We start from the raw sequence: 17,892 nt of genomic DNA on the forward strand, positions 1-17,892 counted from the left end.
TTATTATTATTTTAATTACTTTATAATGGGACTAGTAATTTTAGGCTTGTAGACAACAAATTTTTTAACCATCCTATCCTAAATAAACACAAAACATAATAATTACCTTGTGGGGTGAAATTATTATCTTTTATGGTTATTCACAAATATTGATGTCATTAATTCTATGTGACAAAAATTAAACTTTTTTTTGTCACTTAACATTATCATAATAAAAAATGTTGTGGTTATTACTTAATTAATCAAATGTTACTATGATTTGACATCAAATATTACCAAAATTAACCGATAAACAAATATAATCAGTGTTTCTAAATACTACTTATAAAAATTTAATTTATACAAGTTATTCACAAAGTCAACATTTAAGTTTAGAGGAGGCAACCTCTAACAAATCATGGGCCTTAGTCCAATGGTTCAAGGAATATTCTAGTTCAAGGGCTAACCCATGGTTAACTCCATAAAAACATAACTGGAGACAAAATTTTCTCCATATGGATTAAATAAGAAATACCCAATGAATATGAAAGAATTTATCTCATCAAATATGAAAATAAAACTTAATTCATTTAAGACAATAAACATTGAATCGAAAGTCTAACCAAAGAACCTTGGCTCTGATACTTAATGTGAGATAAAATCTTTAAAGTTGCAAGTAATAAGATGAAAGTCCAAAATCATACCTCCAACCATGACAATTAGATTAACACAAATAGAGATTAGTTGGCTAGTCTTTCAAATACCTTATATTCATGCATCGATGAAACTTACAGACCTATTCTTGTAGAGTAGAAACCTTTATTATATTTCTATAATTAATATATATATATTCTCTTATTCCCATCAAAGAAGATCTCGGGATAGTTATTACATGAGTAATATGCCTCATATGTAGACATGGGTGGTTGCTCCTATTTTTATTTTTATTTTTAAAAACCGTTTCCAACAAAATCTCCTAGAAATATTTTCATTAAAAACACTTTGAATAAAAACATTGTCAAACATATTCTAAATTATTTATAAATTGTTTAAAATGAGATTACTCGACATAAATAACTTTTAAAAATAATGAATATGCATAGAAAACTCCTAAATCTAATTTAAATTAATTCAATAGGATAAAAACTAATTCACAAAAGTTTTATCCATTAAAAAAAAAATCAAATATTCATAATTACTAATTACATTATGAAATATTAGTTAATTTAATTAACTCTACTTATATAATATTCCGATTTAAACCTTTTGAAGTGTTATTATTCATTTTTTTCACCAACTCCACCTATATGACATATTGATTTAATTTTTCAATCAATTAAGAATGATATAATTTAGATAATATAATATAAATAATATTAATTATTAAAATTAATTTTGAAATATTAAATAATTTGATATCTAGAATTATTAGAATATATTTCGATTTAAATAATTTAATTGAAATAATAATCAAATAAAAAGCTAGATAATGGTAAGAAATAAATGCATATGTGAATTTCAATTTTTATATAATAAATCGGGTGAAAATTTTGAAAATGACAATACATACTTAATATTGAACAAAAGAGATGACCCTTCAATGGTCAACTCCTGTTAATATATACCACTTCCAATTTGACCACTTAGAATACACTTCCAAGTTCAAGTCTTGGGATGAAAATAAAATGTCATCTATAAAAAAAAATCAAAATCAAAATCAAAACACCACATTTTAGGACCAATTTGAAAAACCTACCATATATAACACCAGAGGAAAATTAAAGGAAAGGGCAAAGCGTAAGTAGATAAAGAGGAGAAGGGAGAAAAGAACTAGAATTAAAGAAAGAAACTAGGGGTTTTAGCGACAGGTTGCAGATTAGTGTGGATTGAGCTTGGTGAGAGCAAGGAGTCTATCAGGGAAAGCAAGAAGTGAAAATGATTAGGTAAAGAGAGCAAAGCACTAAAAACAAGAGAGAACGAGTAGAAAGAGATTTTAGGGTTAGGGATTTTGTGTTTTATTTTTTGCCATGTGATAAATGCCTACTTAATAAGATATATATGAAATATTTGTTAAGTGGGAGGCTATTAGTGAACCTAAAAATACACCAACCCACATTTCATAAAACACTAAATATTTTGAAAAAATGACATATATTTTGGATTATTAAGGGATGAGTTCCTATTTTATATTAATTTTCAAATGATCATGTTAAAATATATTTTTTCCCATTAAAAGTAGGAAATGGACCTTATGAAAATTTATCTTTTCCCTTCAAAACCTCCGGTTTTTTTATTCATCCACTATCTATGAGGCTCTTATTAAACAGTAGGGATGAAATTGATCAATATTTAAGGTCAGTTTTCTCCAAAAGTTGAAGGTAGGGTGTTCTCTTGCAAGATGTTCATAATTACGATTTGTTTGATCATTATTTTTGAAGAAAAATATGTTTGATAATAAAAAATCGTTTTCTATTTTCTATTTTTAAGAATATAAAATATGATGATTTTAGATAACATATTTTAATTATTTTATGTTGTTTTTACCTATTTTATAAGAACTATTTAAAAAAATAATTATACAAAAATGTAAAATGATTAAAAATAAAATACTAAATATAAAAATTATATTTAAAATATTAAAAACATTTTAAATTTTTAAACAGATTTTTATTTTACAAAACGTTAAAGAACAATTTTTTAAAATTGTTTTTGAAAATAATTACTAAACATGCCCTTAGTTTTTTTTTTTTCAAAAAATCTGTCATTTCTATCCTAAGGTTGAGGTTAATAGCAAATATTTCAAACTATAACTTATCTTTTTTTTTTCCTTCCAAAATTTGAGGATCTATTTTTTGAAATCTTTCTAGAAATAAATTAAATATTCTTTCAAAGTTTTGAGGATATTCTCCAAGTTGAATTTAGCATGTCTCTTTCAAAATCTTCACGTGACAAATCTTCAAAACTTGCCATTGTTATTTATTTCAAGGATAAGGTTAATGAAAAACATTCAAAAGTAAGAAATTTCCTTCAAAAATTTGAAGATCACGTTTTCTTTCAAAATCTTTAGAATCTTCTTATAAAATATATTTCTAATATTTTTTGAAGATCTATTGCTAAAAATCTTTATAGATCACGTTTTCTTTCAAAATCTTGAGAATCTTCTTATAACTTTTTTCTAATATTTTTGAGAGAGATTAAAAGAAAAACAAGCGCATGAGTTTCCTTTTACTTGAAAGTTGTCTATAATTACTTAGATCCCAATAAGAAAGAGAAATAAAATAGAAAAAAATAATGAATAAAAAGAATATAAGGGTTTGTTTGATAACTATTTGCAAGAATAATTTTTTATTCTAAAAAAAAATAATAATAAAACATATTTAGTAATAAAAATTATTTTTTATTTTTTGTTTTTAAAAATAGAAAATAATAGTTTATTTAATAATAATAATAACAAGAAATATAGCTTTGATTAAAAGGGGTAGAGAACTTATTTAAGAAAATTAATTTTGATCAGTATGATGAAATAATGGAAATATAAATTTGATTGGTCGGAGAAAAAGTTAAAAAGGGGATATATGTAAGTGAAAATAGTTAAGATACGTGAAGGGATTTTGGGGGTAAAAAAGGGATTTTGTCAATTATTAATGAATAGCATAATAATAATCGCCTGGTTTTTATATGCTATAATAAAGTAACACAACAAAATGGCCCAATGATGTTACTCTACGATAAAGCCCACCCAAATTGCGTGGACCTCAACCTGGGTCGCGCGAGTCAAAGACCATACTGTATTGAATGGAGATTGAAATCGTGATACGACGTCGTCCCAGCACCAATTCTCAGTTGGGAACTACAAAAGGTAAACATTGCCCTAAGGCCGAAGAAGGAGAGGAAGAAGTTGACGATTAATCTCACAACCTCCAAACCCTAAAGCCTTAGGTATTCTCTTTCTCCTTATTCTTTTCTGGTTCTTCATTGAATCTTCTCAGAGATTTCGATTTGGGTAAACCCGAAAGCGAGCGTTTTCAGAAGTATTTTGTCTTTCCACTGAAAAAGTTTCAGCTATTTGCGCTGATTTCAGAATGGAATTTTCGCCATTTTTTTTTCTGGAAGGAATTGAAATTTGCTCCTTTTTTCAATCTCTACCGATATGCTCTTTATCGTGAATCTCTTGGTCGGTTTTGAATTAGATTGGAAGTATACAAATTATAATGGTTGTTTTCGTTTCTTAGTGGGAAAACAAGAAATTGGAAACACCAATGATGGTGTCTTCTCAAGCTTTGCTATTTTGTTTTATTCTATTTTTGAATTTGCCCAGTTTAGTGAATGTTATTATTGATAGATTGTGCAGTTTTGCTGATCTCTATTGTAAGTGAAAGATGGTTAGGTGTTTGGCTAAGGTTGGGTTCGGGGTTAATAATTTGATATGATTCTGGGTGACAGGTTATTTTACTCTGCTTTCTTGAATTGAAGATAGAGAGATGGGTGTGAAACAATTTATAAAGAGCCTCCATGCCTTTCCTCGTGCAGAAGAACACTTGTTGCAGAAGACCCAATCTGGAGCAGTTGGTAACATGCTTTTATTCTTCCCTTTACTGTATTACAACTAGAAACTATGCAAGGTTGAAGCTAGCTTCATTGAAACCGTAATTTTCAAGTCAAGGGTGGGTTTTTTTTTTTTTTTTTTTTCTGAGGCAAGAAAAAAAAAAATCTTTTAAACGGGGTCCATTCAAACCCTCAGAATTTAATGTTTATACCTTATATTTCTACCCTGATTTTTCCTGTTTTTAAATGCTCATCTAGCTTCTATGATGAAACATCTCTGTATAGCCACCAAATATGGTTATTGGGTGTGGATGATTGATCAAATATAGGTTCTGAGAACTTCAAAAGGATTTAGGTTAGATTTATTGCTGGCAGTTCTTGAATCAACCTGTCAAATGACCTAATGTTTCTAAAGGTTTAGGTTGGGGTTTTGACTAATTTCGATAATGGATGGAGTCTTGGTCTCTCTTTTCAACTGATTTACTAGCAGTTTATGTTTGGATTGTCACTCCTGATTTTCTGAGTCATATTTACCAGTCTTTCGGATAATAAGGTATGCGGCTATTAAATTTTATTTCATCTGTTATTGGCCAATCCTGTGTTTTAAATTAGTTATCATGGCTTAGTATCAATTAGTATAAGTTGTATATGTTTATCCAAAGAAATTTAATGGGGATAAAACATTTAATATTTTCTCATTGAGATTTTGGAAGGAAAAGAAACAGTGAGAGTAAATGGGGTTATTTAGGTTTCATTTTGGATTGATAGAATAACTGTTATAATAGGCATGCAGCCTGATCCAAATTCACTGCCACCTCTGATTAGAATGATAATGGTAAAAGGTAAGCTGATAATATTTTAAACTGGCTAGACAGAACTACATGATTGCTCTGTTGATGTTCCCTTCTGTCGACATCAGTTGAAATTAGAATGCCTTTTTCATTTTTTGTGCCAACACTGGTATTCTGTATGAGGGCCCTTGTTTTCTCATTCTTTCTCAGGATGAGTGAGAATTTATATAAAAGGTGTTCTCTAAATTTTCTTATTGCTTAGATGTGTATGGATTTATTCAATGTGAGAAAATAAGTGGAAGATATGTATCTGGAGTTGTCAATTAGTCTTGATAGTGTTTTTTAGAACCCTGGTTTTTGGAGAAACCTGCTTCTGCGAGAAATGTGGGGAGAGACATTTCGGGTCTACACATGATTTTGATGGATCTATGATGTCCCTTGTTGGGGTGCTTCAGGGTATTTTTCAATTTTTAGCAATGGATAACACTTTCTTTACTTTCTTTATTTTCTTTTATTGTTTTTACATCATATGCTGTCCTGTTAGGGGCCCAATGGCTACAATTTATTTGATCCTTAAAACTCTCTTTTAAAATTTCGCTTCTGGTTTGTGTTAACAAACTGGTTTCGCCAAATAGCTAGTTTTGGGGACAAGTTAATTGGGACGATGGTTTGTAAAATTTGATTCTCTATCATGCTAGCAGTGTCTGCTAGTGAACATTTGAAGGTTATAATGAGGATAGCAAAATTTATAATTCTGAAAATGGAAGAATCAGCTTCCTTTATTATACTTATTTTGTGAACCTTTTTATCATAACGAGAAACGATGATTTATTCCTTTTATATCTTGTAAATATATAATAGATTCGTATGTACTTGCATCTTAGTGGGAGATCAGCTCAGCACAAGTTCTTTTTTTCCTTTCCTTTCTATTTTGTTTTATTTTTTTGCGTGGGGGTTTGGGGTTTGGAAGATAGTATTTCTGAGATCTTATTAGGTCAGGTTAGGGATGGATTATGGCCTTTACAGTCCCAGTGATTTTTTGTTTTAGTTTTTATCTTGTTTTGTTTGCTCCTTGTAACCTCCAGTCTACCAGGGTTGCAGTCTGTTTTGCTAGGTCCATTTATATGTGTCTTTATTTTATTTATTAATTTTTGTAGAATATGGTACTTCTTATTTACCTATCATAAGAAAAGAAAAAAAACCATGTACATATTTCATAGTATGTCATACCAACATTTTAGCCAGAATGACATGATGTATATTTGATAGTATAATGTACTGACATTTTAACCTCAATGCCTTGTGCCTCCTCCAATAATGGTGCACTTTCCATTTTCCATGATTTCATTTTTCTGATAAAATCACACCTCTAGTTATTCTTGAAGAAGGGGTTGTAGTCACTCCAACATGAATCGTTTGTGTTTCTTGATTGGACTTTGTAAAAGGAAGGGTGCTTAATTGAATTTGATCTCTATACTTTGTTTATTTTTTTTTTCTCACTTAATGGGCCAATTATAGTAGCTTGAGTGTTTCTTATGGTCTCCCCTTTTCTCTTTTTGTAGTCTCCATCATTGGTTTAGTCATAATGGCTACATTGTTCTTGCACGAGCTGAGATATTATCTTACTACTTATACAGTTCATCAGGTTAGTCTTTAATTTTGTTTTTTGTGAATCCATATTATCTTTTGCTCTGATAAAAGCTTCAGTATGTTAGAGTACATGAGGGAAAAAGAAGGGTTTTCTGTCATAGATTCAAAAAGACTGAATATGGTCTCAATTATTGTATGAACTTTCCCTTCATATGCCCTAATTAGCAGAGAAAAAACTCAGCTAAGTAAAAAAAATCTCTTTCCAACTGTATGGAATTAGTTCTCTCTCCTGCAAAAACAATCCCCCAGTTATCTGAGAAAAAACTAAGCAAAGTAGAGAAATTTCTCTCTCCAAGTGTATGACATTAGATTTCTTTCCCACAAAAACTGTGGCATTTATTTTCCTTTTGAATGGTCCACAATGCTGCATGGAGGGTTTTGAAAGCAACTTACTTTGAGGGACAGTACCTTTGATTTGCCCGTGAAGAAAGTGCACTTCAAATGGGGCTGCTTTCTGGAAAGGCCTAAAAAGATCCAATGAAGTGATAATCCTCCTATTCCTCTAAATCAGAATACAGAACCCACTTGGTCACAGCAGCCCCTTCAATTAAGCTGACAGGGGGGAGACATAATTTACATATTCTTCGTATATTTTTTTTTTTTGATCAGAATATAATTTTCATATTCTAGTTAACAAATAACTATTGTTATTTATTTTTCTTCTAGAATTAAGGGGCCAATAACTAGAATTAATCCTGGATGCCTTTAGAGAGCCGCTTATCCTCTCCCCTAGCCTTGGCAATTGCAAACAGATGGAAGCATGTTTAAGTCCTTTATTTATTGTATTTCTTTTGTTAACTGAATTATAAATACATTTTCCAGACCAGTTATTTTTTTTGAGTTCTTTTTTTCTTTAAATCCTGAGTGATACCCTCTTTGGAGCTGTATAAATTTTGTGAGAATATGGATCCTCTGACTGAACTTAATGTGCTTGGCAGATGTCTGTAGACTTGAAACGTGGAGAAACTCTTCCAATCCACATAAATATGACCTTTCCTTCTTTACCTTGTGATGGTTAGAATGTTTCTTCTACTTCTCTAAGTGACTACCATATTTTTTTGTAGTGATTTTTTATTTATCTCTTTATCTTCTTTGTCTTGATATTAAATAAGAATGCTAATAACATTTTTATTTGCTTATTCTTTTGCAGTCTTAAGCGTAGATGCCATTGATATGTCGGGCAAGCATGAAGTGGATCTTGATACAAACATTTGGAAAGTAAGGCAATTGCTTACTTCTCCTGAGAATTTTGTTTCACTTTGTACTTGCTAAATAATTCAATGCAATTTACATTATGAATACAAAAATGAACTAATAATACTTTCTTAATACAAAAATGAACTACATAACTTTTTGCTCTTGATTTTCTTTTGTTTAGTTTTCATTTGTGGGAGGATTCCTCATCCTTCTTTTGTTTTTCCTTTTTTCTAATTCAATATATATCTTTGTTGTTTCCTATAAAAAAAATAAAAAATAAAAATAAAGAACTTTCTTAATTCAGGGGTTTGAGAGATAATGTAGTAGATTTATGTGGGGTTAAAAGGGGTTAATTGGAGTACGCCCTAACTTCTTGGAGACCACTCACCAATTTCCAACTTTTATCTTCTTGAGCTTCCATACATAATTAATGTTTTTCTTACTCTCTTAAGATATATGATGCACTCTTTTCACATGAAAGAGATATTTGTGGCTGCTATATTGTTGTCTTAACTTCATCTATCAAAAAAAATATTGTTATCTTAACTTCATATACATGCACAATTTGTTTGTTCTTAGCAATTCTTTGGGAAAAATGTATTTTAGACTTTTTTTAAGAAGTTATTTTTTATTATTTCATTTTTAAAATTTATTATTAATAAGAAATTTATTAAGAGGAGAAAAAATGTAAAAGAATGGGCAAGGTGTTCTTCAAAATAAGGTACTTTTGTTCGATTTTTGAAAGTAAGAATTGAATACCCTTGCCTTGGGACAAAATTATATAGAAGTTATAGTTCTTCCAAAGTTCAAGGTCTTTACATGTCAATGGCTAGTAAGAAAGTTTATATTATTTTGATCACACTCCCATTTTAGTAGACAAAGTAGGGATGAGGATGGGCAAATCTCCCTTCAAGTTCGAAAATATGTGGTTGGAAGAGGAAGTGTTCAAGAACCTAATTAGAAATTGATGAGTGAGCTACTTTGTTGGGGTTCATTTAGCCCCTTTTTGTCAACCAAGCTAAAAGCCTTAAAGCTTGGAATAGGGAGGTATTTGGGAATATTGCTACAAATAAAGTTGCCTCTTTGAAATTGTATTGGTTTTTAGGATGCAAAGGAAAGGGAATCCATTGTTTTTTCGAAGAGAATGAGGCTAGAAGGAAAGCTAAGGAGGAGCATTGCAAGTGGGTAACAATGGAATAAGTTTCATGGAGACTAAAGTCGAGAATTATGGCTTAAAGAGGGAGATGAAGAATACAAAGTTCCTTAAGAAAATGGCTAATGCTCATAGAAGAAGGAATTATTTGGATAAAGTTAGGGTCAATGATGTTATGTTGTCTGAGGATACAGTCATAAAGGAGGAGGTGGTTGATGGTTTTCAAAGCCTTCTTTCTGAGTTAAAGGATTGGAGGCCAAACATTAATGGGATATATATATATTTTTTTCGAAAATTTGGGTAGGGACAATTTAGGGCATTTGGAGACTCCATTTTTTGAGGTCTTTTCAGCCCTCTCTAATTTGTGTGGGGACAAAGTATCAGGACTAGATGGCTTCTCTATGGACTTTTGGCAATTCAATTAGGACTTTGTGAAAAGTGAAGCGATGGGCTCTTTTCTGGAGTTTTAGGAGCTAGGCTCATTTAAGAGAAGCCTGAATGCCACTTTCATAGTGTTAGCTCAAAAAAAGAGTGTAGAAGACACAATTGATTTTAGATCATTAATTTTTTTCCTCCCTTATTTTTTGGGGGGTGGGGCGTGGGAGGACTATACCAGCTTTTAACAAAAGCCCTCACTAACAAACAAAAACAAGTGGTGGGAAAAGTGGTGTGGATTTCCAACACACATTTGTGCAATCTTGATCTTTATGGTTCATCTTCTTTTTGCAAGCTATCCCAGTGTCCCAAAAACCAACTCTTCTTAGATATTGATTTCCTACCTAAAGAAATCGATTGGATTTGAAAGTTGCTTCATCCTTAGTGAAAGCTAGAAAGAACGCTCTTTCACCAATGATGAATGGGGCTAAGCACACTTCCTCCCAATACAAACTCTGCAAACTATGCAGTGAAAGATCAAGGAAGACATTGCTATTAGATAGTGGCTTCTTCCTTGTTGAGGCTCCCTTGAACCGACTTATTAGATCCTAACTCTTTCTTTGAATCTCGAGTGAAAGAGCAAGGTTTGAGACAATTGAGCGGCCTTCATTTACCAAGCTAAAAAAAGAAAGATTGTATCTCGTGTTTACATTTTTGTATTTTTGATGTTGGAGAGCACCTATGTCAAGAGAGTTGTTGTTCATGCTAATGGAATGAGAATTGCTTCAATGATATTCCCACACTCAAGGAAATATGGGAAAATGTGACTATCTAAGAACTTTGTAGTAAATATGAGTGTGGAAGCCCCACCAATTTTGCTGGCACAAGTAGTAAAGGCATTATCCACTCTAGTAGTAGCAGATGTAGAATCTTAAAGGGGGATTCCCAGTTGATTGGATGCTTTTGTTAGATTCCTATTATTTAAGGACACCTAGGAATCACTAGCCCTTTATATGGAATGGCCTTCTTCATGAATCTAGACCGTTCATGGAACTTAGCCCTTGCCAGTTCGCAATGACTTTTGCTCAATTTTTGATATATGCTTGGTTTATTCCCATCTTGTCCTCCGATCTTTGATTAGAAGTGGTCAAAACAAGAGGGTTGATCTTTGATTAGAAGTGGTCAGAACAAGAGGCTGATCATAGATCAAATTGGTTTGCAATATTAAGAAGGTTGGTTGTAGATCAGGGTTTTTGGCTCACAATACAACACCTTTTTCCTCTCTTACTTATAGCAAGGGCCAATCTTCTCTTATGGCCTTCACCTCCAACTTGTCCTAGAAATAGAATCTAACCCCCTTTTGATCCATTCATTTTTGCAAGTAGGGAGGATCCCAGTTCTTTATTAATTTCTTGGAAAAAAATTTATTTATTCTATGTAGTGGATTTAATAGCAACTAGGAAGATTGATTAGACCAAAATTGGAAAGATCAAGCTCATTGCATGGAAAACATGATAAATAGGCCAACCAATCCTTAAGAAAACTATATAACCGGGGTCCACTTAGTCGATTGAGTCAACAATCTTGGATACACAACCCATACTTTTTTTTTAATAGGTAAATAAAACAAATATATTAAAAACGTTTGGATAAGACGCACAAAGCACACGAAGTATACAAGTAGTAGCTGAATACAAGCAAAACAAAAGAGTAACAACAAACAAACACCTAAAACTAAAAACTTCACCCTAATGCCTAGCAAAACATAAAAAACCCTGACTTAACAAACCCTTGGGTGAAACTAACTTGAATCACCCCACTATTGCCATGACCCCTCTTCCTTGCCCTTCTTGAAACCACCACCTTTTTCCCCTTAGGAATTACAAAAAAGCCCACGACCCCCAAACCCTTACCTTAAGACCAGGTGACAAAGCTCCATCCCCTCTTCTCTTCTATAAGCCTCATAATTCTGAGTAGAGATGAACATCTAGCCTCTAAGCTAACCAACAACAATCCCAAAAACACAACCTATAAGGTCACTTACAAACCATCTCCCACCCACCACTTCTACTCCCTTCTTTTTTGTTTGAATTGCAGTAGTTGACCGAGCATTCCGGATTTTGAAGCTCCTTAACGAAGTGGGGCATGAAGGAGGGCAATTTCCTTCTCATGCCTATCCATTGACAATCCCACAATAGCCCCCTCTTTACTATACACTTCTAGGTTAGTAGTCTTAGCATCCTTAGGTTGATTTTTGGGGATTCCACAACCAAGCCCTTGCTAGAAATCAAACATAGAGGCTTGTAAATGTCACCCTTGCCCTTTGCTAAAAGATCCACGTCCTTTTCTCTCCAAGGAACCAAGCTTTTGGTCCTCCCCGAAAAGAAAAACCCTCATCTTTGGACATGAAAGAGGTTGAAGAAGAAGACCTCCCCCCAACAGACAAATTAGAGACAAAAACTTCTTGGAGAAACCTTTCGCTTCAAATAAAAGAGTGGTGTCAGTAGAAGGCGCTCTCTCATTCAGCCGCATAGAAGAGTAAACTAGAAGATATTGGGAATCGTCATCACAACCTAACCTTGGGCCATCGAAAATAGCTAGAGCTGACACTAGATCCATATTTAAAACTTCTAGGGTTTCCTTTCTGCACAATTAGTCCTTCTCACAGCCCTCGACATGATCTCCTTCTGAGGGTGAGAGACTAAAACAATCCTCAGGCCCCTTAGAACCAGTTGTGGCTCAACCCACCTCCCTTGGTTTGCTATTCAAATCCGGTAAATTAGAAATTTGGGCCAGGCCCAATCCATCAGCGTCATGGATTAACGGATTGGTGTTTGTACCATTCTTCCTTAGGTTAAGATAACCTTGACCCAGAAACGTAGATATGCAACCCTACTAATATTGATACGATGAAATTCATCATAAATTTAAAAAATGGAAAATGAAAACAAGGAGACAAAAAGGTCATTTCGATGGAATAAAAGACTTCAGGCTCATGTCAGCGATGAAGGTGACTGATTATCATTTTTACAATTGCCTGGGGCTTGCTATTTAGCTCATAAATTGAATTATTCAGAAACCCTCCATCTATCAAAGCAACAAAACGTTGAACCTCCATCCCATTTCTCTATCCAAAACTTTCCTATTTTTATTTTCAATTCCTCCTTTTTGTTCTACTTAGGCGGAACAATTCAAACTCTCAACAAAATGTAAAAGAGGTTTTTATTCGTGTGTAGACACCTCAATAAACTCATGTGGACACTCCTTATCTTGAGCAAAATCTCTCAAATGCACATTAAGATGTTAGATCCCTATCTTTTACACCTATCTTGGCAAGCAGTATCAGAAATTGATGATGCATACTAGATGATCAAATCGACCTTCGATGAAGAGAAATCATAGGTGAGTGTTTGAGTCCCTAACATATGGCTTTTCTAGCTTGTTGCTTTCTTTGCATGCTTGAGCGCATCTTTCTCATACATATATTAAAAGTGAATGCTAGGTGAGAAAGAGCACAAAGCAAATTTTTTAAAGGGATCAACTTGTGGATATGTTATGATGAACCTCTCTTCCTATCTTTAGGAGTGAAATACATTGTACGGAGAAAGCTGTTGCGTGCTAACGCTTTAGTTTGATTGCTGGAGAGAGATTGAATGGAAAAGAAAGATTGGAAGAAGTAATTGAGAGAGAATCACATGCAAAAGCATAGAGAACTATTGTATGTATAGAAGATTGGAAGCTCAGCTTTAAGAAGGATCTCTAAATCTTAAAAAATTGAACATCAATCATTTTCACAAACTAATTCTATGGTCGTTTTTTGTATCTATTGAGGCACTTTTTAAGGGCCTTTTACATGAATCATGGTGCGTGCACACACACACACACGGGCACATATGCACATACACATGAGAGAACTATATACATGCACACACATTTATACACGCGCGCAGAATTAGGGAAACAAAACATAAAACCCAGGGGAAATGCTTTTAAACTAATAGGGAAATATGAGTATTACAATTAGGGTATTAATTTTTTTGGGTATTAATTTTCGTGAGAGCCCCTTTGAGTCTAGAACGGACAATATCTATATGGTTTGGAGTGGGTTGTTAAATCTCATCCTTGCTCTTATCTTTTTTTCTTTTTAGAATTTGAATGAAATAATTTGTTTTTCTTTTCTACTAAAAATGGGAAAAAGGATTCCTCCTCAATCAAAATCGTAAACATGCCCATGCTTGGCTTTAGTGGAATTTCTTGAAGGACAAGAACCTCTTATATGGTAACAACTATCAAATTTCAACTTTAACCATTGGATGAGTCTTCCACCTAGCCCTAGCCCTGAATCTTTTGCTTCCTTAAGCATGCTTCTAATGCCTTGTGATGCACTTCAAGGTGTTTTTTTCAAAGCTCAAGTTCAGGGAGAAGCTAAGGTCACTTTTATTAGAGCCTTCTTCCCATCTTATACATACCAAAGAAAGTTCTAGAGTTCCTTGTGGCTCAAATGGCCAAAATTGGCGTTTAGCAATCCCTTGCCAATATCAGCTTGCTTCTTTCTCCTCTTGCCACCAAAACTAGTTTGCAGCATGGATGCTTTAGCCTGCTGACAAGAAGAGGGTTTGGGGTGAAAGTCACTGAGCTGGAAATTCTAGAATAAGAGTGAAGGAAAAATGCAATGCTAAATGATCACTAGTCACAAAATAGACCTTTATAAAGTTTCCTGTACATGTTTAAGTGCTATAATTTCCAGAGCACCTTCTTGTATATGTTCTCTCTCTCTCTCTCTCTCTCTCTTCATGGTAGATGATCTTCTATGCTGCTAATCAATTGAGAGTTTCTGCAGCTTCGCCTGAATAGAGATGGCTTTATCATTGGTACTGAGTACTTGTCTGATCTTGTGGAAAAGGAACATGCTGATCACAAACATGGTAACATCTTGGTGCATTCTACACCCATGTTCTAATTTTAAGAAGTTAGCTACTGTTTTTATTTCACGTTTTCTTTTTAATTAATCCGGCATTTACTATCTCAACTTGTTTCTTTGCAATCTCAATTGAATTTAAAAGATGGATGACCCTTGTGATGGCTAAACTTGAGATCTTGAAATTTGAAATGCATGCTTAAGTTTTTGCTATGAATTTTTGTTTAGTATTGCAAGTTAAAAGCTTAAAACCTTTTAGTCTTCGCTTCAAAATTTTTGGTGTCATGAGCTATCTTCAATTCTTATTTTCTTGGTATTGTTTAGATCAATTTGAGACTTCTATACCCATCATAGGCATAATATGGCCTCCTATGGGCTATATTTCTACACATGAAACATTTCTTCATTTATGAGAAGGTGGAACAAACTTTTTAAAAAAAACCATGGAGGAACTTCTAGGAGAGATTAGGGGGTTTGCCCCCTAATGGGGGGTGGGGATGGGGACCCTATTCCTCGCCCCGAACTTTAACTCCTCCCCACTTCGATTATATTATGTTATATGATATAATATTATATTATATATATGTGATTTATAGTTATAAAATTTAAAAATTAAATATTTATTAAATATATTAGTTTATATATAATTTCATATTTAAAAATTTTAAAAATATAAATGTGAATTTTATCATTTCACATTGAAAACCTTTTAAATGAAGCCCACATTAGATTCAATGATTGAAACATTAATGATTCGTTAGGTGTACATTTAGATATACTTCCTATCTTTTGTTATTAAAGTAAAAAAATAGTAGTAATTTTTATATAAGATGCAAGAACTCTTAGACCCTTCTTGCATTGAAAAAGTAATGGTTTTAAAAACAGTTTATAAAAATTGTGGTATCAAAAATTTTTTACTATCTCAAAATTTGAAATTTCAGAAAGTGATTTTTAAATTTATATGATAAATCTATATTTTTTATACTAGATGCTTTACTTTTATATGGAAGTTTTAAATTTTAAATCATTCTTGTTTTAAAAAAAAAATGGGGGTCATTTTTGTTGAATAGGGTCATACTTTGATCCTTTCAATAAAATATCCCTTTAATTAATTATTCTCCTCGTCTTAATATGTTTCTTAAATATATCAATTTTTTAATATTAAATAGTCTTATTAATATTAATTGTTGGCCAATTAAAATATTAGATGGAAAAAATATTTTTGAAATACATATCTTATATTTATATATATATATTAGTTTTTTTCTTTCATAAATAAGTTCTTATCTATTGAAAAGGATAAGTTAGCAAAAATAAAAGCTAAATTAATAGTATGTTATATCAATAATTTTCTTAATCTTTATTCTTGAATGTCTTTCTCAAATTTTTTTTTTAAATATTAATTGTTAAAATATTACATAAATAAAAATTAAATATTTTTCAAAATACATGTATCATATAGTTGCCTTTTCATAAACAAGTTCTTGCCTGTTGAATACGAAAATATGGTGAAAATAAACGCTCAATTAATAACAGATTAAGCTAATTATTCTTTTGATCTTGGATATTTTTCTTAAATATATTAATTTTGCTAACATTAGAGTCTCATAAAAACTAATTATTAATCTAATTAAAATATTAAATAAATAAAAAAACTCAATATTTTGTAGGCTTACCCCTCAAACATTGGAGTATAAAAGGTGCACCGAAAGTGTGCCTCAAGCGTGCATCAACTCCTAAGGTTTACGCCTTTTGGGAGTCTTGCTTTTCTCCCAACACCTCAGTGCAGTTTTTGGATGCGTCATGCCTTGAAGTGTGCCTCAAAGATGCCTTCGAAACTTAGCTTTGTAAAGATGGGGAAAATTTACTATTCGAAAGCCTCTCTTGAGCAAATTTGCAAAGAAAAGGGAATTCCAATGTGAAAATAATTCAGAAAAGGCCAATTCCCCTCGCTGAAATCCTTTCAAGGATGAATGTGGAAACCATTTCCAATAATGGGTCTAGAAAGTGAGAAAATGTTCAAGCCTCGAGAGATGAACTCCTGCAGCATTGATGACTCACCCTAAAACAACTTCTGTGCTTGATCCTTCTAACATAAGTCCAAAATATGTTTACAATAAAAGTTTTTATTTGAAAAGTAAATAGAACTTAAAATGAGTGGATGGGGAAGAGTGGTGTTGAACTAGGATGACCAAGCCTCACAAAAAATTAGGAATATGTAGTGCTAATTTTCCACTTGAAATTTTTATTGTAAAAAACTCCAATTTTTCTTGAAAAGAATGATAAGCACTGTGAATAGAGTTTTGCGAAAAACCCCACATATCAGATGTTGACTCACCCTATGTTGTGCGAGTATAACACAACCTATTCATGGTGCACCATCTACTAAATATTCATGTTTAATCTTGAACTAGGAGTATTCAACAAAGATATCATACCCACACCTATGTTGTGTCAATGCAGGCATGTTGGGTGAAGTTGGAAAGTTTGAGTATTGTAGTCACCAACATATTAACCGTAGATTGAGGAACCCAAGCAATTGAGCAAGTTTGAAATGTTTGTGTTATAATTCCTGCACTACTGGGCAATGAAGGAAAATATGATCAATGTGAGATCTAGGTATTCCTTTTTGGTGGGTACTGGGTGGAGGGTGCTTTTTGGAAGAATAGGTAGTGTGGGGATAATCTATTGTGTGTGTTGTTTCCTTATTTGCTTTACCTCTTTTTAACAATGCATGGGTGGAGAATGTTTGGAATTTTTCTGCTGAAAGGGGGGGGAGGGGGTTGGAATCCTTGTTTCTCTAGATCTTTTTATCATTGGAAGGTGGATTGTGCGAGGAGATTTCTGACTTGTTTGCAGGGGTAGAGAGTTTGTAGAGATGTGGAAGATACATTGTTTTGGTCAATGACAAAGAGTGATAATTTTACAGTTAATTTCCTATACAATGTTTTGGAACCAGGCTTGGGTGGGTCTTTTCCAACGAGTGGCATTTGGATTTCTTGGGTCCAGCCCAAAGTTAGTTTTTTTTGCATGGGAGACAGTATGGGATCAAGTTCTAACTTTGGATCAAGTTTAGAGATGAGGTTGGTATTTAGCAAATCGGTGTTTCTTGTGCCTTGGACATGAAGAATCCATAGATCATTTGCTTCTCCATTGTGAAATGACAAAGGTTTTATGAGAGTTGCTTTTTGTACTTTTGGGGTGTCTTGGGTTTGTTGGTTAGAGATACTTTGCTGGGATGACATGGTTTTTTTGTGGGCAAAAAAATGCAAGAAGGTTTGGCA

General features: G+C 32.7%; 1 protein-coding gene across 1 annotated transcript in view; it reads left to right on the plus strand.

Annotated features, from left to right (window-relative positions):
* Window positions 1-3,685: 3,685 nt before the first annotated feature.
* Window positions 3,686-17,892, plus strand: part of LOC100260862 (uncharacterized) — a 31,042-nt gene continuing 16,835 nt past the window's right edge. The window contains exons 1-6 of the mRNA XM_010658644.3: window positions 3,686-3,918; window positions 4,423-4,548; window positions 6,878-6,960; window positions 7,904-7,979; window positions 8,116-8,183; window positions 14,531-14,615. Of these exons, the coding sequence (XP_010656946.1) occupies window positions 4,461-4,548; window positions 6,878-6,960; window positions 7,904-7,979; window positions 8,116-8,183; window positions 14,531-14,615 (400 nt within the window). The 5' untranslated portion in view covers window positions 3,686-3,918; window positions 4,423-4,460. The remainder of the gene's footprint in view (window positions 3,919-4,422; window positions 4,549-6,877; window positions 6,961-7,903; window positions 7,980-8,115; window positions 8,184-14,530; window positions 14,616-17,892) is intronic.

This window comes from Vitis vinifera, chromosome 12 (assembly GCF_030704535.1).
Source record: "Vitis vinifera cultivar Pinot Noir 40024 chromosome 12, ASM3070453v1".
Taxonomy (NCBI): domain Eukaryota; kingdom Viridiplantae; phylum Streptophyta; class Magnoliopsida; order Vitales; family Vitaceae; genus Vitis; species Vitis vinifera.